Here is a 22,458-nt window from a genome sequence, read left to right as displayed (position 1 = left end):
CGAGCCGCCGGCCGGGGACCGCAGCGCCCGCCTGCCCCCGCCATGTCGGACTTCGACAGCAACCCCTTCGCCGACCCGGACCTCAACAACCCCTTCAAGGTGAGGGGGCCGTGAGATTTCCTTGGTGTCGGTCTGCGCCGAGCCTCAGGGTTTCCGTGAGAGGAAGCAAGGAAGGGAGGAAGGAAAGGGGGAAGGCAGGAAGGGAGGGAAGGAAGGGCCCCGTGGCAGCTGCGGGCCGGGGTCTCTGCCCTGAATGGGCTACGGAGACTCGGAGTGGGGTGGGGAGGATAGGCAGCGTTTTACAACTTCAGAGCTCCGTGTTTCCTTCTGTAGCTAAAATAATACAAGTCGTATTTCAGATGCGTTATTTCGATGTTAAAAAAAGAGGAAAGTTTGGGATTTTTTATTTTGATCCTAGCTTTGTGCTAGGGGTAATGCTACTACTGTGGTTTTTTTCTTTCATCTGGTTGAGCTAAATAGTTAATGAATTAGAGAATTTACCCTCTTCTTCTCTAGCCTCCTCCCACCGCCTTTAAGCTTACTTGTTCCCTTATCTTTATCTGAAGTAATCAGGGTACCAATGGCTGGCATGAATTCTGTGCTGCATTCCAAACTTCTTTGTTTTAATGTGCTTTAAAGCTTTTAGGTTTTGCACTGTTGACTTGTCATACAGCTGTGAATTCTTTCTTCACTCACTGGCTTTATTTGTCGAAACGAACTGCCTTCTCTGGATCCTTCCCCTCCTGTTTTTCTCTTTGTTGTTTGAATCCAGTTCAACTAACTTCTGAAGCTACCTACGTTGATAATATTACTGGACTTTTTGCAGGCACTTTAAAGCGCACAGATAGTATATGGCATCGAGTTTAGAATGTTAGCTGGAATAATTAAGGTTTTTAAAAACTGAGGTGTCACATTTCAAGCCAAGCATACTTCTCTCCACATAGATGCTGGAAGCATAATGTTCCTAACATTTTTTCATTAGAGTTGTTCTGAATCATTAGTTTAGTTTTTATGCTCACAGAACATAGGCAATAGTATTCTTTAGGCTAGAGCTCCTTAGGCTAAGATCTGTTTTCACTTGTTGTATGCAGTGCAATGATCTTCCAGGTGAACACAAGTCCTGGTGTTAAGTCTGCTGCCAGCAATAGTTTGGGCTGGTAGCAACGTTGGTGAGCACTGTTTTTTTTGGCACCAAACACTGAAAATGTGTCATTCTAGAATGTGTCTTCAGCAAAAGAAATACATTACACTTTTCCTCCTACTTCCATCCTTCTTGTAATAGTTAATCAAATAACATCTAGCAAAATCCAGGGCAGTAAAGGGGTATTAAATGCAAAATAGTTGTCTTTGCAGTGCTCATCAGGCTGTGTAACTGGTCCTGTGTAGTGCTGTGAGATCTAAACTAGGCACACACCTGAATTATACTTCCATTTTGAAGATATTGCTTAAAGTGCAAAAGGTTATTCCAGTTTATCTGTAGGGAAAGACTTTTGTTGTAACTGTTGGGCTGAATCCATGCTCTGCTTCTCATCTGCAGTGCATAGTGATAAAAGGACTCTATAACAGCTTCTCTGTAACTTGAACTTTCTGTTTGGACTTCTTCATTTGCAGAAGATGGTTCAGGAAAGCTGTGTACTTTTTCAGAGGCTTTTTTCCCTTTATTCTGTCTTTGCTAACCTCCATCACATTGTAATGCCCATAAGTTATCTTGCATGCCTTTACTTACCTATGCATTTAACTCGAAGGGGCAAAAGAACTCATATATAAGCTGAAGCTTGATGGCCATCTTGTTGGCAGAACATCTTTGAAATTAATGGGTACTAATCCATGTATGTATTTAAGTTTATGTGTTTTAAAATACTTTATGTATAGAACCAGTATTTCCAGATGGACCCTTACAGTCTAAGTCATGTTGTCTAAACACTATCCTAATGTACTCATATTTTTGTCTTTGCTTGATAATTTTATGTATGATGTGATTAGTTGTTTTCCTTGCTTTTGAAGCTGCTTCCTGTGCTAATCTAAAATCACAAAGTAGTATAGCAGAGAAGGGGTGGTGGGAAGGCATCAGGTGGAGCAGTTGTTGCCAAGGTCTAAAGATAGATCCTTTTTTTTCTTAAACATTTTGTTTTTACTAACTAACTGTAATCTACATGGGAGGTTTCCTGTAACTGTTCCTATGCCTTTTAATAAAAAGATTAGAGCGGAGCTTCTTGCTTGATGTTGAATCACATAAAGGTGTTCTCTGGAAAGATAAGGTAAAGCATAAATACCTAGTGCTCGGTATTTTGGGTAGTTAATTTACTTTTAGACTTCCAAAAGTACTATCTGCTGGAAAAACTGAAATTAGCTTACCTGGCTTGATCATGAAGGGCTGTGGATTTTGATACAAGTGGCTACCTAACCTTGCAGTCTTTTATTCTTTGTTGCTTTAAAAAAAAGCAACAAACTGGAACTGAATCCAGAGTCATATAAGCTTTTGAAGTCATAGTTTTTCTGTCTAAATACATGGGAAGAGCATTCTGAATGCTATACCAACAAATCCAAAAGATGGGGGTTTTTGAAAGAGAGTACTGAAACAAGCAGATAAGTGACAGGCTAACATTTACAAGCTTTTGATATCATTAAAGTTGCACAGAAGAAAATGCATCCATGTACCATACAAATGAAGACGTGAGAATCCTTTTATAATACAATGTATCGGCAATATGAAGAAGTACACAGTTGGTATAACCTCAGGTATCATGATTGGAAGCAAGTTAGTAATGAAAGCTATTAATTTTGTTTACTAAGAAGCACTAGTCATAGCTTGTGAGTGTGAATTCACACTTTGTTAAGTTCTCACTTAAAAATGCTGCAGTCTCACAGCGCCCGAACAAGGTGAGCAGAGCAGATGTGGTGATGGTGACTGCATTCAGTGCTAGGCAGATCTATTGAGAGGAGACAGATCAGAGCCCAGGTTACAAGGCCAAGCCAGGGTCAGGACCACATCCAGTGAAAGTGAACAGGATCAGCCAACAGTCCTGTGATCATCAGGTAAGGTCTTAGTAAGGAGTGAGGGTCTGACCACTTAAGAGGAGTTTGGGAATCCTTGAGCTCCTCACAGTCTGTCTTAAATAGGGTAAAGCAGCATGAAATAAATTTTGTATGACAAAACAAAAGCATGTTTCTAATGTAGCTGTCTCCTTGTGTTCTTTTTTTTTTTTAATGTCATAGGATAGGTGATAGTTGTAGACTTCTGTCTTGGGAGGTGATACAGTTACAAAGGTTCTGAAATAGCAGTCTCAAAATTCAGTGTAAGTATCATTTACTCTGAAACAATCAGCAGTTCATCTACAATAAAAATTGTTGGTTCTGTGTTCTTGGTTTGATTTTTTTTTCTCTTGTAAATGAACAATCCTACTACTCAGAGAAGTCTTTTTAAGTAGAGCTATGAATTTCACAGGCCCTTGCATCTTGGCTGACAGATAGCAAAAGGTTTGAAAACTGACTGTTAATTATCCTAACATATGAAACTGTTATTTTTTGGTGGCTGTAGAATGAGAACTATAAAGAGTGAGTTGTGTGATAAATTCTGTTGGGTCAGTTCATCTGATGTGTTCAGCTCTGAGTAGATGCATGTATTTGACACCATAGAAATTATGACAGGCCTGAAAACTAAGATACATTTCTGTTCAAATGTGTATGGTGACCTTCAGGGAAATGCCAAATCACTGTGTGATAGGAAGATTTTTCTTTTTTCTTCGTCAGATTTAGTGTGGGAGGGCACAATCAGAGCAGACCTCAAATGTATGTATTGTTAAGTATTTGAGTGGTTTCTTTGAGTGGGGTTAGGGATCCAGACTGTGAGTTGATACCTTTGAATTGTTGCTCCAAAAAGACAGATCTTACATAGTTCTGTCATGACTGACATTCTTGTTTGGATGGCTGAGGTACTCTGCCATACCCACAAATGGCACTGAATTGCTCCCGCTGAGGTCACAGGATTACTTGACTCACTAGCGCTAAGTACAGAAGTAATTCCAGTTATAAGTTGGATATTATGCTTAATCTTGACTCACATGAGCACAAATTAATCTCCTGTCTGATTTGGTGGGAAATACAACCCAGAGGTTTGATACTGAGGGCAGTTGTGCAAATGACTGTTACCTTCTGCGGCTGCAGAATCTATTATATTGTGGTTGCTGAGGTGAAACTAAAGTGATAGAAACTTAGAGGAAGAAAGAGAAGTCCTGATTTTTTGAAGAATTGGGATGCTTTCTATATAAAATGTTTGTGTAGCTTTAGAATGAAGCAGTTTTGTCACATGCCCGTATGTGTGACTGAGTTTTATTTCCTGTATCTGACTATAAAATACACAGATTTGTCTGTCTTAAAGTTAGTATAGGACGTAAAATATAGGTATGACTTTCACTGTTGCAGTGTGAAGCAGATGCTTCATTTCACTATCTGTTTTCCCTTCATGTCTTCAAAAATTATGAATACCCCTAAATCTTGCATAAATTAATGCTGAACATCGTGGTAGTGGTTTGTCCTTTAGCTGTTCTACATGGAAGTTGGCTTCCAAGAGTACACTTCACCAGTGCTGTAAGTGCACTGTAATCTGTTAAAAATGTGGAGTGTTTTAACAGTTATTCAGTATCTTATAGCTGCATTTTTGCCTCTAGATTTTCACTGAAGTATTAGCACATATTGCCTAGGGTTACTATTGCACTGTATACTGAGATTCAGTGTTACAAAGAGGAACATACACATATCATAGCTGGGAAAGGAGAATGGTTTGAGAGCAGCTGAGAGATGGGGGTGATACTTTGTTAGGCATTCCAGTACTCCACTGGAAGATAAGGCTGGTGCAAACTTTAGGACAAATTTGGCCTTGTCAGCCTCTGAAGTTCTTCTAGGTTTTAGAGGTGGGGATCTTGGCCTTGCTCAGTTGCTCAGAGCCCTTCACAGCTCTCCTTTCATGTGATAAATGTCACATGTAACAGGCAGCATTTGATATGATAAACTTGAACTTGGAATTATGAAGGAACTGTTACGTGCCTACTTGGGTATTTTTATTATTATAAGTCCAGAATTTTTTACCAAATGTTTATTCCACATGTGTGAATTGCAATTTCAGAGGCTTGATCTGGCATTCTTATGGGACTCCAGAACCACTCCAGAACACTCCAGAACCTGTTCAGTAAAGTGTGATGGATAATTTTCTCTTTATTCAAGAAATCAAACAAGTCAGACCAATAGTTTCAGGCGTTTTGTATTGCATTTTTGCAACAGAAATTAACACTTAATTTTCTTACCCAGTGGTGTTATCTTAGGGAGTACTTCAGAGAGACCAGGAATTACAACTGTTACTATTAGTATAGCCTCTTCCCATCCTCAGAATCAAAATCCACATAACTTCAGCATGAATTCTTACTTAAATCTTACTTTCCAACTGATTTTTTTGGTTCTGGGTAGCTTCAGTGATTTTTATTTGAAATTGTTTTCAGTTGCTGATGTGTTGTAAAAGCATGAAAATCTCTATCCAAATCAGTGTTTAGTGTTAATAAATTCCATTTCCTGACCTCTGCAATAAAATACTGCTTTTATTTCCTTGCTAGTCCTTGGAGCTAAAGTGAAAAAATGTTCTGTGCAGAAAATGCTTTTGTCTTTTGGTGGAAGAATAGGTATCCCTCAAAGTGAAAAGTTTTTTCAGCAATATGAATGACAGTTTGGACAGGCTGATTCCTAGTTCACTATATTCCCTTCACTTAAAATCACAACTAACAGTATAAGCTTAGCTGATGCTGTTTTTCAGATTATTACTATATTGTGTATTTTATAGAAGTTGTTTACTGGTGGGGGAATAATTCTGAACCCATATCCAGTGGAGAGTAATACCAACCATTGTTAGAGATGTATTTACTTCAGTCTTTAATTTGGTAGTGTCTTCCATGTTAGTGAAACTGGTAGCTGATGACTAGTTTTGGTCTCCTAGACAACAGAGGTCTATTCACTTCAATTCTGTTTTTTAAAAAGCTGTAAAAGCTCACATAGAATGGGTTGTTCTGCTCTGTTTTAAACAACCTTTTTTGTAGTTAATTGTGTTTGTACATCCTCTGTGATAACTGGGTATTCAATCAATTTTATCTGTATCTGAATGATGTGGGCATAATTTGTTACCTTGGCACAGAAGATGCTTTTAATAGCTCTATAGGTGCTCTTGCCAGTGTGAAGTATAAATGTATTGCTTTTTGTGTTTGTTTTCTCAGTTTGTGTTACTGTTTGTTGGAGTGTTTTTTATGACTTTTCTATTCTTGGCATAAAAAATAGGTTGCTGCTTGTACCTATCTTGTCAGGATTAAAAAAAGTGTGCTAATATTGTGTTTTGAGATTGGCAGTACCAGAGAGAGACTGCAGGAAGCAGGTAAAAGGAAAGATTTAGATGAAAAATGGCTAAATTAATTAAGTTGTGCTACTTTCTTAAAGCTTCAGTCTCCTAAGTTAATTCAGATCTTGAAAGTGTCACCTGAAATGACTGTGTGATTTAAATGCATCAATAGCTTACAATAGCTAGATATGAAAAATAGTCTGGTTTTAATTCTGTGCTGTGATTGTATGACTGATAGTTAAATAAGAAGATCAGAAGCTCTGGGTTTGAACTGGCAGAAGTTTGGGTGAGATAAGACTGGGTGGAACATGAGATAGAGAAAATAAATTATTACAGCATAGATTCACTTACTCTTGTGGAATATTAGTTTTTACTGTTTTTAACCAGTGGAATATGTATGTCATGTAAAATAGAAATTTGATAGCAATCATTTAAAGGCCACTTCTTTTGAGTATGTCATCCTGCACAACATTTATTGGTCATATTCATTATTCATTATTCAAACACTGGGTTTTTTTACTCTGCATCAGTGAATACGAGTGCTTCACAATTTTCATCACTGTGTTTAGATGAGTTGGCATTTGCTCCATTTTTAAAATGAGATGCAGTAAGTGTAAGGTAAATGATTCAAAGCAATTCTTTGTGTTTTGTGGGATGTAGTGTCTAATCTCTTCAGAAATATTGTAAGTAGTGTTTTGAAATATGAAGTGTAGCTCCTGTTGGTATCAGTCATTTGATGCACTGTAGGTGTTCAGAAAAATTAGAATAGCACCTACACCTGGGTACCCTGACTGTGAAGAGCTGAGGATGGTTGTAGCAGTGTGGTTTACTTGAGTCTTTCTGTGTCACAAACTTCTATCGAAGTCTTGACTGTGTAATTCAAGTTTTCTGAATGCAGAATTTCAGTGCTACTTGCAGTGGTGGAGTTGTGTATTTCAATACAGCTGTAATTTTCTTCCTTTGCTGAGTAATGAAGCTTTACTTGAACAGAGCTATTATTGAATGTCCTCTGGGTCATTCATGTTTTTTTTAGAGCTGCTGCTACTTTAGCAAACAATAGAAGTATTTGGCGGAGGTGTAGCAATTGTTAATTCAATATGGGTGTTGACTTTTGACAAAGGGCTTCTTGCTCTGATCACTGTGTGTATTTAAGTGTTGAACTTATTTTTGAGTGCTAAGACTGTTGCTCTATAGTACACCCTGTTGTTTCAGCATATGTTCTCTTTCACTGTTAGTGTTGGAATGTCACAGTAGATGTACAGGGAGATCTGAGGACTTTTTGACCATGATCTTCTTGAAAGCACTTGGGAAAAAAAGGCTTTCTTTCATCAGATATTGATTTTTGTATGTATGTTGTATTTCTGAATATAGATTGCTCTTCTGAATTTAACTTTACCACTGTTTCGTGCTTTTTGGAAATGGCTGCTGTTCAGTGGGTGTCTCATGAGTCTGATGTTGTAGTTATTCAAATAATTGAATTTATAGTCTGCAGGCTCGATTGAGTTCAGTTATTTGGTTAGCAGTGCACTCTTCAAACACAAGTTCAGTGTTGAAATATGCATTTTAAGCAGCTAATTCAACCTAAAATCCTAAGTGCTATTCAAATCATAGTAATTAGTCCTGCCATTTCACCGTGTGGCCGGTGGTTAGCAATCAAACAAGTTGCACATGTGTCTATACTTGAACATTTTTGGAGGAGGGAATTATATGAGAGCATGCTTGAAAGGGATATCACATTGAAAGCATGAACAAAATGTTTTATGCTCTGCTAATTGACATTAATGTAATTAATTCCAGTAAAGACTGGAATAAGCGTACTAGGCCTGACTAGGATGGAGTTAATTTTTTTCATAGCAGTCCCTGTTGTACTGTGCTTCTGATTTGTGACCAAAACAGTGCTGGGAAGGCACTGATGTGCTTGTATGTCGCTGTGCAGTCCTTGCACAGCACCAAGACCACCTTTGTTTCACACTCTTGTTTCCACTCAGGAATTAGGCTCAGGCAAGAAGCTGGGAGGGGGCACAGGCGGGACTGTTGACCCCAGGTGACCTGAGGGACCTCACATGCTGCATGACATCGTGCTTGGCAGCAAGGCTGGCAGTGGTGGTAGTAGTGGGGGAGCTGTTCCAAGCAACCATAGCTCAGAAGCTGAATGGACATGGTGGGAGGTGGTGAGCAATTGCCTTGGCTTGACTTGTGGGGTTTTGTTGCCTTTTTTTTTTTTTTTTTCCCTTTCCCTTCCACTCTCCCCTCCCGCCTTAAACGGTCTGTTTTCGTAACAACCACAAGTTGTATTTGCTTTTTCCTTTTTGGTTCTCTCCCATATCCCACTGCAGAGAGCAGTGAGTGAACAACTAGTTTAAGGGCTTTGCTGCTGGCTACAGTAGACATACCACAATAAGATATAAAAGTTTTCAGCTGTATGCAAGTTTCTACTGTTCTATATATTGAATTTTGAAATTGTCTTATTTATATTAACTTTGTTTTAACTTCATCTTTTTTTTGATCTTGAACTGGTAAGTCCAGTAAAGCAATGTATAATTCAAATGTTATATTTAATTATTTGCATATTTTTATGTACTTTTCTGTTCAACATTTCAAATAATTTCTGGTTGAATTTTGACAAGAAATGTACGCCCGGCACCATGTTTTCCCTCCTTTCTGTGGTTCATCTGCTCTGTTTTTTGTGATCGCCATTTTAGCAAATAACATAGTAACAATTATTAGTTTACCAGTTTATGTAAGACCTGATGATATTTTAGTTGTAACAATGTATTTGAGTGTAGCGTGGTAACTGTCTTAGGCTTGTGAGGGAGACTCACCGGCATGGCTATTTTGAAACAACTAATTAAAGATGAGTCAAATATAAGAAAGCTGATATTGAATTGCATTTAACATTGTTTTGTATGCATCTTTAGAAAGGATTATTCTTGTTCAGTGACTATTGGAGTACTGTTTTGGAGCTAAATGTATGCTTTAATAAAAAGTGGTTTGTGACCAGAGGGTGTTTTAAGTATGCTTATATACATGAATTTTTTAAAAATAGACAACATATAATTTTTTAATTTTTGAGGCAATAATTTTTCTTAAGCTTTTTTGTAGCAAACTTTAAAATTTGTCTTATGCAAACTTTAAAATTTGTCTTATGTGAACAATTTTATGAGTATAGCTATTGGAATAAACAGAACTTGTTCTCATTTGCTCTGCTCCTTTGAATTTTAGAAGTGGTTGGTGTTCTGCCCTGGTTTTTTCTTCCTAGCTGTAAATAAGTAGACTGCAGCCATTGAGAAAGTCCTCTTCTTGCATCTGCAGATAAAGTTCCTGCTAACAAGACGAAGCTAAGGCCATAATAGATGCTGATTCTAAGAAAGCAGAGTCTGCATTTAAACTTGATTTTTATTTTATTTAACTGAATAATTTCTGTATTAACTTAACTGTAGATTAAGTCACTTTTTTAAAAAGTAAGGGACTTAAGTCACTTTAAAAAAAAATAAAAATTATGTAATAGAATTATAGAACAGCTTAGGTGATGAGGGGTGTTAAAGATCATGTAGTTCCATTTCTCCAGCCATAGGCAGGGACACCTTCCACTAGACCAGGTTGCCCAGAGCTCCATCCAGCCTGGCCTTGAACATTTCTGGGGGTGGGGCATCCATGACTTTCTTGGGCAACCTGTTCCAGTGTCTCACCACCCTCACAGTAAACAATTCCTTCCTAATATCTAATCTAAACCCACTCTCTTTCAGCTTGAATCCATGCCCCTATTCCTGTCACGACATGCTCTTGTAGAAAGTCCCTCTCTATCTTTTTTGTAGGTTCCCTTCAGGTACTGGAAGGCCACAATTATGTCACCCTGAAACCTTCTCTTTTCCAGGCTGAAAAACCCCAATTCTCTCAGCACCTCCTAGGAGAGGTGCTCCATCCCTCTGATCATCTCTGTGGCCTCCTCTGGACTCCCTCCAGCAGGTCCCTGTCCCTCCTGTGCTGGGAGCCCAGAGCTGATGCAGCACTGCAGGTGGGCTCTCAGCAGAGCAGAGCAGAGGGGCAGAATCCCCTCCCTGGCCCTGCTGCCCACACTGCTCTGGATGCAGCCCAGGACACGTGTGGCTCTCTGGGCTGGGAGTGCCCATGGCTGGCTCATGTGCAGCCTCTCACCCACCAGCACCCCCAAGCCCTTCTGGGCAGGGCCCCTGGGATCTGTTCATCCCCAGCCTGTGCTGGTACCAGGGCTGCTCTGACCCAGGTGCAGCACTTTGCACTTGGTCTTGTTAAACCTCCTGAGATTCCCATGGGCCCTCTCCTAGAGCTTGTCCAGGTCCTTCTGGATGGCATGCCATCCTTCAGTTGTGTCAACTGCGCCGCTCAGCTTTGGGTCATTTGCAGATTTGTTGAGTGTGCACTGAATCTGTCTATGTCATTAATGAAGATATTAAATGATACTGGTCCCAGTACAGATCTTTGAGAGACACTTGTCACTAATGGCCTCGATTACCTGTCTGTCCTCCATATGCCTTAGCAGAGCTGCTGGGAGGATCGGTTCCATCATCTTCCCAGGCAGAGAAGCAAGGCTGACAAGTCAGTAGTTCCCGGGGTTCTCCTTTCTGCCCTTCTTAAAAATGACTACCATGTTTCCCCTTTTCCAGCTATCTGGGACTTGCCCTGAGTGGCATGATGTTTCAAATGTCATGGAGAGTGGCTTGGCACCTACATCAGGCAATTCCCCCAATACTCTGGGGTGCATCTTGTCAGGTCCAACAGACTTAGGTCAATTTCAGTCCCTCAGGTGGTCGCGAACCTGATCTTCTCTTACAGTGGGTAGTACTTTGTTCTCCCAGTTCTTTTCCTGTCATCCATCCACTTCAGCGGTGTAGGAAGAGAGGCTGCCTGTGAAGACTGAGGCAAAAATGTTGAGCACCTCAACCTTCTCTTCCTTCATTGTTGCCAGTTTTCCATTGTTACCAGCTGCATTATTTGGGGCGAACTTCTTTAACCTTCCTTTTCTGCTTAACATGCCTGTAGAAGCCCTTACTGTTACCCTTTGCGTTGCATGTAAAGGTTTTAAATGTATCTTTCTTCAAATGAAATATGAATGTAAATATATATATATATATTTATTTTCTTCTCAGTCTTTATCAACTCCAGTTTTTTTTCTAATGTTGAACTAGACTGTTGGAAATGAGAAAATGTCTATATATATCTAAACATTATAGTTATAAAATAAGTAAATACTTACACATATAAGTATATATATACCTCTTTTTTGTGTTTTGTGTACATTTAGAATATGGTACATTTGTACATTTATGTAAATATGTAACTAACAGTATTGAATAAATGGATTTACTCATTTTTAAGAAAGCCTACATTTTATCCATTGTTATATTCTGAAAAAGCAAAAATTTTAAGGCACAGAAACAATGTGATAGAACCAGGGATCACATGGAATAAGTACAGGTGTTTTCAAAGTGAGTTGGTGTGGTCCATTGTGATGGGCTCTTTTGCAGAACAATGCCTCCCTGTAAGTAGCACAGAAAAACATTTAATTTCTGAAATTGTTTTCTCAAGCTAAATCTTGAGCAGTCTTTTTTGCTGTATAATTACTTGAGGTAGAAAAAAGTTAAACTTTTTTCCTTAATTTTACTAGTTCAAGTAGAAGCTGAATCAGAAGTGGTTTTGGTGTTATGGGACCCTGTTTCTTCAACTTAATTTTAATGAAATGCTTTCTCTGTTCTTGATGGGGTTGGGTGTACTTCTGGGTAGGGAAGTCCAAGGGTTACAGAAAGCTCTTTTCATCTGTTGTGCTTTTCAAGTGTATAGGCATGGAGTCCATGCCTGGTCAACATAGCAGGATAGTGTTTTTTCCCCTTCTCTCATGAGAGCTTTTTTTCCTTATAAATCAAATATATGACAGATGGGATTTCTGTTAACACTGTGTTAATCTAGGTTTATAAGAAGCTCAGAATTAAACAATGTTAGTTTGGGAGATAAAGAGGTAGATGTTTACAGACTTTTTTAGTGAAAACAAACCTTTTTTACTTTGAAACAAAATCTGACTTTCATATGATATAATGATATGGGTGTCACCTTTTTGATTATATGCATGTGCACGGATTTACACAACTGTTTCCTCTTCTAGGATCCTTCTGTTACGCAAGTGACAAGAAACGTTCCTCCAGGGCTTGATGAGTACAATCCATTCTCTGATTCAAGAACAGTAAGCACGTTTATTTCTTAATCATGCTGTTAATCTTTCATTTGTGAGGTTTTATTTTCAGAATTGGGACTGATGTTGTAGAATGGGCTGGCTACAGGTGTCGGAAGATGTGGAAGAATAGATAGTTCCATTAAGCGTTTGAAGGATGCATTGGCAAGGTTGATTTCACAGAGCTTTGACTTGTTAAGGAAGACTGGCCCTCTGAAAGAGGACCAAAACAGAACCAAGTTTTTTTTTCCTGTTTTTACTAACTTCTGATAGTTTTACTTAATTATTTTTCCTAGTTTTACAGACTTCTGATAGTCTGTCCTTGTGGTTTTCTGTGTTTCACTAGTTTTGGAGCTTATGAGTGTAGCACACTTACCCAGCGTTTTGCTTTTTATTTTTGTTTCACTTACTGAAAATGCTGTTCAGAATAAGGAAAACATTTTGTTTAAATAATGGTCCACAGGCTTTGTATAGAAGCACAGCTCCTCCTGGCACCCCGACTACTGGTGCTGGGGTAGATGTTTAAAGGGAAAGCTCCCCCCAGCCACCACGCCACTGACACTACATGGAGCAAGTAGATTGCTCTCATCACACAGCGTGCCCGTATTAGAAACCCGAATCGCCCTAAGATTCTAGAAATAACTACAAACTGGCCAGAAAGTGAGAACTTTAGTCTGACTGACGAAAAAGAACAAAAACCAGTTACACGTGCTGAAGAAGCTCCTCCATATAACCAGGTGCCCCCAGAAGAAACGCGCTACGCTCTTTTCACTGACAGTTCCTGTCGGATCATAGAGATGAACCAGAAGTAGAAAGCAGCTGTATAGAGCCCCACACGACAAGTTGCACAAGCTACGGATGGAGAAAGTAGATCAAGCCAACTTGCTGAACTCAAAGCTGTTCAGCTAGCCCTAGACATTGCTGAGAGAGAGAAGTAGCCAAAGCTCTACCTTTACACTAATTCATAGATAGTAGCCAACGCACTGTAGAGATGGCTAGAGAAGTAGAAAAAAGCCAACTGGCAGCGTAGGGGAAAACCAGTCTGCGCTGCTGATGAATAGAAAGACATTGCTGCTCAGTTAGAGAAGCTACCTGTGAAAGTTCGTCATGTTGATGCCCGTGTCCCCAAAAGTCAAGCTAATAAAGAACACCGAAACAATGAGCAAGTAGATCTAGCAGCAAAAATAGAAGTGTCAAAGATAGACTTAGATTAGCAACATAAAAGAGAGTTGTTCTTAGCTCAGTAGGTCCATGATGCCTCAAGTCATCAGGGTAGAGATGCCACCTATAAGTAAGCATGAGACCGAAGAGTAGATCTAACCATAGACAGTATTTCTCAAGTTATTCATGACTGTGAGACATGTGCTGCCATCAAGCAAGCCAAGCGAGTGAAGCCCCTCTGGTATGGTGGGCGGTAGTCCAAGTACAAATATGGGGAGGCCTGGCAGATTGACTACATCACACTGCCCCAGACACACCAAAGCAAGCGCTACGTGCTGACCATAGTAGAAGCCACCACTAAATAGTTAGAGACCTACCCTGTGCCTCATGCCACTGCCAAGAATACCATCCTAAGCCTAGAAAAGCAAATCCTGTAGAGACATAGCACCCCTGAGAGAATTGAGTCAGATAATGAGACTCATTTCAAAAATAGCCTTATCAACACCTAAGCCAGAGAACATGGCATTGAATAGATCTATCATATCCCCTATCATGCACCAGCTGCCGGGAAAGTTGAACAGTGCAATAGACTACTTAAAACTACCCTGAAAGCACTCGGGGGGGGACTTTTAGAAATTAAGAAACAAACCTAGCAAAAGCCACCTGAATAGCCAACACTAGAGAGTCCATAAATCGAGCTAGTCCTGCCCAGTCTGAACCCCTGCACACAGTAGATAGAAATAAAGTCCCTGTTGTACATGTAAAAAGTATTTTGAGAAAGACTGTTTAGATTACTCCCACCTCAAGCAAAGATAAACCCATCCGTAAAATTGTTTTTGCTCAAAGACCTAGTTGCACTTAGTAAGTAATGCAGAAAGATAGAGAAAGCCGTTGTGTGCCACAGAGAAACCTAGTTTAAGTGAAGACTGTGTGTAAAGTTTGAGTTTTAGGTTTTTTTTGTGATGCAGATAGAAATAAGAAAAAGAGTAGATAATGTTGAAGACTGCATGTAAGATGTTTTCCATTACCATCTGTATAGCTGATTACCTTGTCAAGTGAGCAGTTTGCCTTATCTCTCTCTTTGAATGACCACATTCGCACCTTCCTTGAGAAAAGACCTCTGCTGATAACAGACTATTGAATATCAGTGCATGACTGATAAGAACTATAACATCCCACTGTGAGATGCTCCACCCAGAAAAAAGAGCCAAGCACTGCTACCCCGATATACTCTGAGATTTTGAAATTGCAACTGAGTTTTTCTCCACGAGATTCCCCAAAAAAACAGCAGCTACCTTTTCCTCCTGGATCTTCAGAAGAAGATTATATCCTTCTCTACAGAACTCCCTTGCTCCAACAAAACCACACCTGATACTTCAAAAGACTGCAGCCACATTTTCAATCAGACTACCACCAACACCCTGACCCACAGAGTGTCAAGTTAAGTTCTGACTCTGTCAGTGTTGTTCCAGTAGACTGCATTGTTTATTTTATTCTTTTTATTTCTTCCCTATTAAAGAACTGTTATTTCCTGCTCCCATATCTTTGCCTGAGAGCCCCTTAATTTAAAATTATAGCAATTCAGAGGGGTGGGGAGGGTTTACATTCTCAATTTCAAGAGAAGCTCCTGCCTTCCTTAGCAAACTCCTGTCTTCCCAAACCAAGACATAGTGAAAGGAAAAATTTATGTCAGAGAAACAGTTTTTACCCCTCTAATTTATATTGTTTCAATATACCTTGTGCTTTTCTTTTCCATTGTGGGAAGGAATACAAGAAATAGGATAGTAGATTTATACAGTAACCACATTTTTCAGTGGCTGCTTTTGATAGTGAAGATCTTGTGCAAGATTATTAAAATATGTGGCTGGTTATTGTCTGTCAGTATAATACAGTATTTTTAAAATGCAGTCTTACTTTTTATGACAAATCTGATAGTGCAGTTAGGATGTGTTCATATTAGAGTATTCACAATGCCATGGATGGAGCAACAGAATTCACTTGTGAGAAAGGAGAGTAGGTTAATTGATATAAACCAGCATTTTAACAAAGTTGCATAACAAATGCAAATGTGGTGGTAAAGTGGTTTAACAAGATTTGATGGTGAGGTACATTTGATTACTGCCCAGAGGACATGGTCTACAGTTGTGTAGAAAACACTGTCAAGAAGGCCTTCCTGTTTAGTCATGAGGTTCAGAAAGGGCCCCATTGCTTTCTGGACTCCTTTCTGAGAGCGGGGGGTTTGGTATGTGTGGATCCAGACTTAGTCCCAGATTTTGTCAATGATATATGTCTAAAGGACTACGTGTGCACAATCAGTCCTTTCTATCATTTAGCTAAGATTTTGAAGTTTAGTGTCAATTACTGAAAATCTGTTGTGGCGAGAATTTATCTTCCTTGAGGAGTAATGCTGAGGTGTGTCCCTACTCAAGGGGAGGTCCTGGTGTGCCGCCCATTGCTGTATGGGTGAGCTCAAGGGGCCCTGGGCTGTGCACTATTTATGAAGTAAGGTGATTGATTTATGGTCATATTTTTATACCAATTACAGAAGTTAGCTTCTTCCAAACTTAGCTTGAGTCAGATCTTTATTAGCACTATGGCTAGCTGGGTGCATTGCTCAGATCAGCCCTTGGGTGCTGTTATCTGTTTCCCTCAAGACCTGCTCTAGAGCTGGATGTAGTTTTCACAACCAGATGGATCCATTGCAACTGTCACTGGTTATAACTTGAGCAAGATTGTGAGAAATAATGGGAGCAGGGAGAGCAGACTCACATAGCAGTGAAACAGTAAGGTTTCATACAGTTTTAAAATTCCATATGGAGGAAGCTTGGTTTTGGGAATGCCTTGGATCAGCGGCTTAAGGCAGAATATTTACAGCTAGCAACAATGTTAAGTAAGTCTCCAAAATTATTTTCTCCTAGGTCACAGTATCAGGAATTATGTTAGATTTTGTTTTATCAAGCTTGAAGACTTTCGAAATGACTTTGTATTGACCAAGAAAGATCTACAAGAAAGTAGATCTTGTTTTACAAAAATATAATCTCGAGCTACTCTGACTTCTTTTATTATTTCTGTACTTACTTTAACATGCAGCTTTGTAGGAAAAGGAGAACTGGAGCATATGGCTAAGATTATCTGGCTTTGAACAGTCAGATGTGCTTGGATAGAAAATTCTAATTGCTCATTAGAGATGTTACTCAAAAAGCTGGGACGATGAAAGAAATCTAAGTCAATGGTCAGTTCTACAATGCACTGTGATTCAGTTAATAATCTGTGGCATGTTTACAGATTAATAAAAATTATCCACTGAATGAACACCTCTCTGCAGAGGTAAAGAACTTCCACAGGTTTTCTTGACAAGCAAGACTGAAAAAATTAAGAGTGCAGTAATAATCAACCTTTCTGTGTTACTCCCCTTCCTCTCTATCTTGTGGATGCTGAACATATGAGTATTTATTCAGTAATGATATGCATTTGAAAGAATGTACCTAGGTACCTGAGGATATACTCACAATTCCAAGCACTCAGCTCTGTTTTCCTGATAGGTTTGTATGCAAGAGAGGAGCGCACTATGTATGTATACAAAGAAATATGTGCAACAAGAGTAATTGAAGAGACCCTGGAAGTGAACACCTTCATAGGCTGGATAATCAGAGGTAGAAACAGGGTCTGTGAATTTTAGACTTGGGGAATTACCCAAGTGTCTGTCAGTGTCCCTGTCTGATGTCCATCAGATAGGGATAGAGTCACTCTGTTTTGTGTGCTGCTCAGAGCAAAAGCATCCAAGTAGTTTTGGTGGGAGTCAGTTATCAGATTTATAGTGGTTGTACCGAGATGATATCTTGCAGACTCTAGAATTAACAAAGCATTCAGTTTTGATCCTGGCTGTACATAAAAGATGTGGACAGGCTGGAAAGGATCCTGAGAAGGGCCGCAAAGGCAATCAAAGACCTGGGAAGCCTGCCATATGGGGAATGACTGAGGAAACTGTGTTTGTTCAGCTTTGAGAAGTGAAGTCTTAGGGAAGACCTTAAGTCCATATTCCAGCCTCTAAAAGGTGGTTACAGAGAAGATGGAGACTCTGGTTTTACAAGTCACAAGTGAAAGATGAGAGGTGGTGGGTGAAAGTTACTGCTGGGGACATTCAATTGCACACAAGAACAAAATGTTTCACAATGAGAACAACCTGATCAACAATTTACCTTGACTGATCTCCCCAGGGAAGTGTTGGATTCTGCAGCATTCAGATTGAGCTGGACAGAGTGCTAGGCCATATTGTTTAGACCGTGCTTTTACTAGGAAAGGTTGGACTAGATGGCCCTTGAGGTCTCCTTCCAGACTGGTGTTTGTGATTTTTTCCCCATTCTCTCCGAATGGAAGTTAATGAAGTATGCTAGAGTCCAAAATATTTCTCAATTTCAAATCCAGATGGATTTCAATGGGTGATTATTGTGTGAGAAAGTGATTTCAAACTGAATACTAGTATTGCATTGTCTCAGTTGTGCTCCCTTTGTCAAGTGAGGTACTTCCTACCAGTATTTTTTGGATACAGGATGCAACACAGGAAAAAAATCCCTATGTTCTACTTTTTTCAGTGTTCCTTATTTTGTTTACTGGCTTCTGATACTTTTGTAGGAAAGATTCCTACATCTTTCACCTTCAGTGGTAGGAAGGTAACAGGTAAGATGTATGGAGAAGAGCAAGTAGGCATGGGAGGTTTTTGGTCTCATATGTCACCACCTTAGTATCTAACACAAGAAATCAGTTTTGTTAGGGTTTTTTTTCCCTTTATGTTTATCAGATTTCAAAATCTGTCTTGTTTTTGATTGTTAAACAAAAAAAAAAAAAAGTAGGCAATGGTGTAAATGTCATATTAAATATCCTTGGCTGATCTTCAGTGGTTTTGTCTCCAGCTCCAATAGTCACCATGGAGATTACATTGTATCTTTTGTCATGTTTCTGAAGATCAGCAATGAAGATTAGATTATACAATTAGTATTTCTGCTTCATCATTTAATGAAATTATGTTAAAGAGAGTTTTTAATCTCTTCCTGCTTCTATGTTCAGAACTTTTCAGAGCACTCTTTGTATATATATAAGCCTATACACCCATATATGCTTGTATACCCGTATATACCTGTCTTGGTTTGAAAAGACAGGTGTTTACTTGGAAAACTAAAAAATACAAATGTAATAGTACAAACCAAAAAAAACCAACTTACTGACAGAGTCAGAATACAGCCTGACACCCTGTGGATCAGGGTGTTGGTAGCACTCCCATTCAGTAGTGGCTGCAGCCCTCCTACAGTGCCAGGTGTGGTTCTGTTGGAGCAGTGATCCTGTAGAAGGGTGGAGTTTTCCTCTGAAGGTCCTGTGGTGGTGTGGATGGGCCTGGTCTTCCTCTGGGAATGCAGTGGAGAAGAAAGCTGCTTCTCTGGAAATCCAGTGGGAAAAGGCTAACTGTGGTGTTCCAAATATCAGATTATATCCAGGTAGGAATGGTTGGCTCCTCCCCCTGGGTGGAGCATCTCACAATGGGATGATGTAATTTTATCAGTCATGCAGTGACACTCAATGGTCCATCTTAACAGAAGATATCTCTCTGGAGGGAGGATTGGTTGTGGGAGAGATAGAGAAAACTGCCCAATTAAAGTTATCTTCCCCAGAGGATAACTGCCCCACCTCTGACAGGTTGTGATAGAATACAAACCGCCAGCTACATCTTCCAACCTTAGACCATACCTATACATAATAATGCATATAGCAACCAATTTCAAATTGCCGCACTAGAAAATTGGGATAAAATCATTAGTGAGGTTGGATTTTCTGTTATTGTTTCAAGAGATGTATTTCAGTGGACTTCTTTTTGTCCAGCAAATTCCTGGGTAGCTCCCTATCATTCCATCTTGTGTCTAAACACAGCAGAAAACACAGAATTCTGTAAGAAATCAAACTGATCATCCACTCCTAACTTATTCTGGAATTTTTAACCTGTCCCAAATAAATAAACTTCACCTGTATGAGGAAATCAATTCAAGAGAGAATGTCTTTTGAACACCTATCTCCTGTCAGCTGTTGGAAACAAGTTTAGTTAGATGATTTTTTTTCAACTGTGTTCTGATTGTTTTTAAGCTGACTATTGCTGAAACTTTACGCTGCAAACTACAAACTTTCACTTTGGGAAGTTGAACTATTCTTTAACTGTTACTTAATTTTGTGAAGGGAGCTTTTAAGACAAATGCAGGCTGAGTGATTAAAAAGCTGCAACTGTCAACTGAAGCTGCAAGTCTGTCCAGATAAAAACAGTGACACATAAACAATTCCATAAGGAACTAGTAGGCCCCACATCAAAAACCATATGGGACCAAAAGGCATATGCAGAGCACATAAAGAACATGTGGAGAATGAGTTCATGGGTTGTGAGGGTATAGAAGCCCAGGGACTTCTTTGTTCTAGGTTTCTCTCAAGGTGCAGCCAGCTTAAGCTGTCTTTCAGGTACTGGAAGGTTCTACAAGGTCTTCCCAGAGCCTTTTCTTCTCCAGGCTGAACAAACCCAGCTTTCAACCTGTCCTCACTGGAGAGGTGCCCCATTCCTCTGACCCTCTTGGTGTCCTTCCTCTGAACTCACTATGTTCATGGTCCTCTTAGACTGGGGGTTCCAGACCTGGGTGCAGTATTCCAGTTGGGGTGTCACGAGAGGAGAGAGGAGAAACAAAAGTGCTTCCCCTGACATGGGCAGCTTCTGGTTAAGCTTCTTTGGATGCAGCCCAGGTTGTGAGCACAATGCTAGAGCTTGAGAGTATACTGATACAACTTCAGTACTCCTCACTTCTATGAAAAGCCCAGACTGTGCAGCTACGTTTTGCAGGTCTTTTTGTTGAGCATTATTTTGGGAGCTAAATGATTTTCCAAGGCATTTGAATACTTCTGTTTGTTTCACTGTGAGTAGCTGTGGTATTATTTTTGCTTCTCAGCTTTGATTAGGGTTATAAAAATAAGTACTTTAGTTTGGCAGGAAGACTTAAAGCAAACTGAGTTTAAAAAGCATTATGGTAATTTTTTAAAGAGTCATCTTTTAAGAGTTCAAGAGCAAGCAATTTCAAAGTATTGTTATTCAAGAAAGTGAGTCAGAAGGCCAAGTTGGCTGAGCAGGGATCTTTTTCTAGAACTTAAATAAAAATGGGAGATGTTTGTACATTGAAAACAAGGACAGATGAGACAGGAGGGTTTGCAGAGATGCTGTTTGCCACTGCAGGGAGGAGATTTGTGTGGTTAAAGCTTGATGACCATCCAAGGTGGACAGCACTGTGGTGGATGACAGAATGACCTTTTAAAAAAGTCAACAGCAAAAGAATGTTCAGAGATAATATTGGTCTATTACTTGATGAGGTCAGTCACTTCACAGTTAGGGGTATGGACAGAGCAGTTTAATGTCTTTTTTACCTCTATCTATAACACCACTGATGGGTCCAGGGACCCTTGTAGTCTTGTGACTTGAAGGCTTTGTAAACTCTCAAGGTATTCAAGATTTATTGTTCCCACTGAATGCACATAAGTCAATGGGGCCTGATGCAATTCATCCCAGTGTCCTGCAGGAGCTAGCTGATCATTGTCGTGGGTCCTCTCCATGTTATTTTTCAATGGTCATGGGGGTTTGGAAAGGTACCAGTTGACTGGAAGCTGGCAGATGTTGTCCCAGTTTTCAGTAAGACTAAGAGGGATGACTTTGGTAATTACAGGCCAATAAGTTTCACTCCAGTGCCTGGTAAAATTTTGGAGAAGGTTATTCTGTGAGCAAGGGACAAACACTTGAGAGATAATACAGTCATTAGAGCCAGAATTGGTCCCTGAGGGGAAGGTCCTGCATAACCAACTTAAGCTGGGAGTTGGACTCCATGATCCTTACATGTCCCTTTCAACTTGAAGTGCTCTATGATCATGATGCTTTCTTCACTAGGTTCTTCATCTATCATAGATAATTTATAATACCTGTGCCTATTTTGCATGGCTGTGGTCTTTGAATAGTAACCTGAGAAAACGCATGAAAGCCATATTGAACTTCTAGCATTTATTATGAAACTACGTAAGTATGAAAATATAGTAGTATCAAAAACATGTATTTTTTTCTGTGCTTAATGAAAGAAATACTACTGTATTTCAGCAGCAGTCTGTATCTTCTGAATACAATGGCTGAAATGTATATTTTGCTGTGATTATATTCTTAACACATGTATTAACCTAGGAGAAATTCTGGAGTGATACCTAGCAAAAATTGGTGAAATAGTAAAGCAATAGATTATGGATCTTGAATTTGAAAGTTTCATATGTTACCTTACTTCTCTAGTTATCTGGGTGATTGTCGTGGGTTTACAGGAAGCAGGTTTTCTGGGAATGGAGTGGCCAGAGGCCAATAGGTGTTCAGATTTTAAATTGACACCAGGCTTGGCCACTGAGGGTGGATGCGCCTCTGAGAACACAGGGGTTAGAAGCAGAGCACTCCCTTGGGCTCTCTCTTTGATTTCCGGCCAGCAAAGAGGCAAGGCCTCCCCTGCCCGGCTTCGAGCTGGGCCGGGGAGGGAAAGCCTGTGGCCCGGCAGAGGTAGGCCTGACCCCTCAAGATGGAAGGGTGGTGGGGGCACCAGGAGGCGGTGGGCAGCCCCCCCAGGAGAGACAGAGGGAGAGAGGCCCCGAGAGGATTTGGGCAGCGCCCCCCCCCACCCGGAAG

The 22,458-nt window shown here is 39.9% G+C and overlaps 1 protein-coding gene across 2 annotated transcripts in view; it reads left to right on the top strand.

Annotated features, from left to right (window-relative positions):
• The first annotated feature begins 6 nt into the window (after positions 1 to 6).
• SCAMP1 (secretory carrier membrane protein 1) overlaps positions 7 to 22,458 on the top strand; it is a 44,697-nt gene continuing 22,245 nt past the window's right edge. For both annotated transcript variants that reach the window (XM_031062181.1, XM_005427276.2), the window contains exons 1-2: positions 7 to 99; positions 12,510 to 12,587. In XM_031062181.1, the coding sequence (XP_030918041.1) occupies positions 43 to 99; positions 12,510 to 12,587 (135 nt within the window). In that variant the 5' untranslated portion in view covers positions 7 to 42. The remainder of the gene's footprint in view (positions 100 to 12,509; positions 12,588 to 22,458) is intronic.

The sequence above is a fragment of the Geospiza fortis genome, unplaced genomic scaffold, assembly GCF_000277835.1.
Source record: "Geospiza fortis unplaced genomic scaffold, GeoFor_1.0 scaffold201, whole genome shotgun sequence".
In the NCBI taxonomy this organism is placed as follows: domain Eukaryota; kingdom Metazoa; phylum Chordata; class Aves; order Passeriformes; family Thraupidae; genus Geospiza; species Geospiza fortis.
The sequence above is the reverse complement of the archived record's forward strand: the minus strand, read 5'-3'. Positions and strand labels throughout refer to the sequence as shown.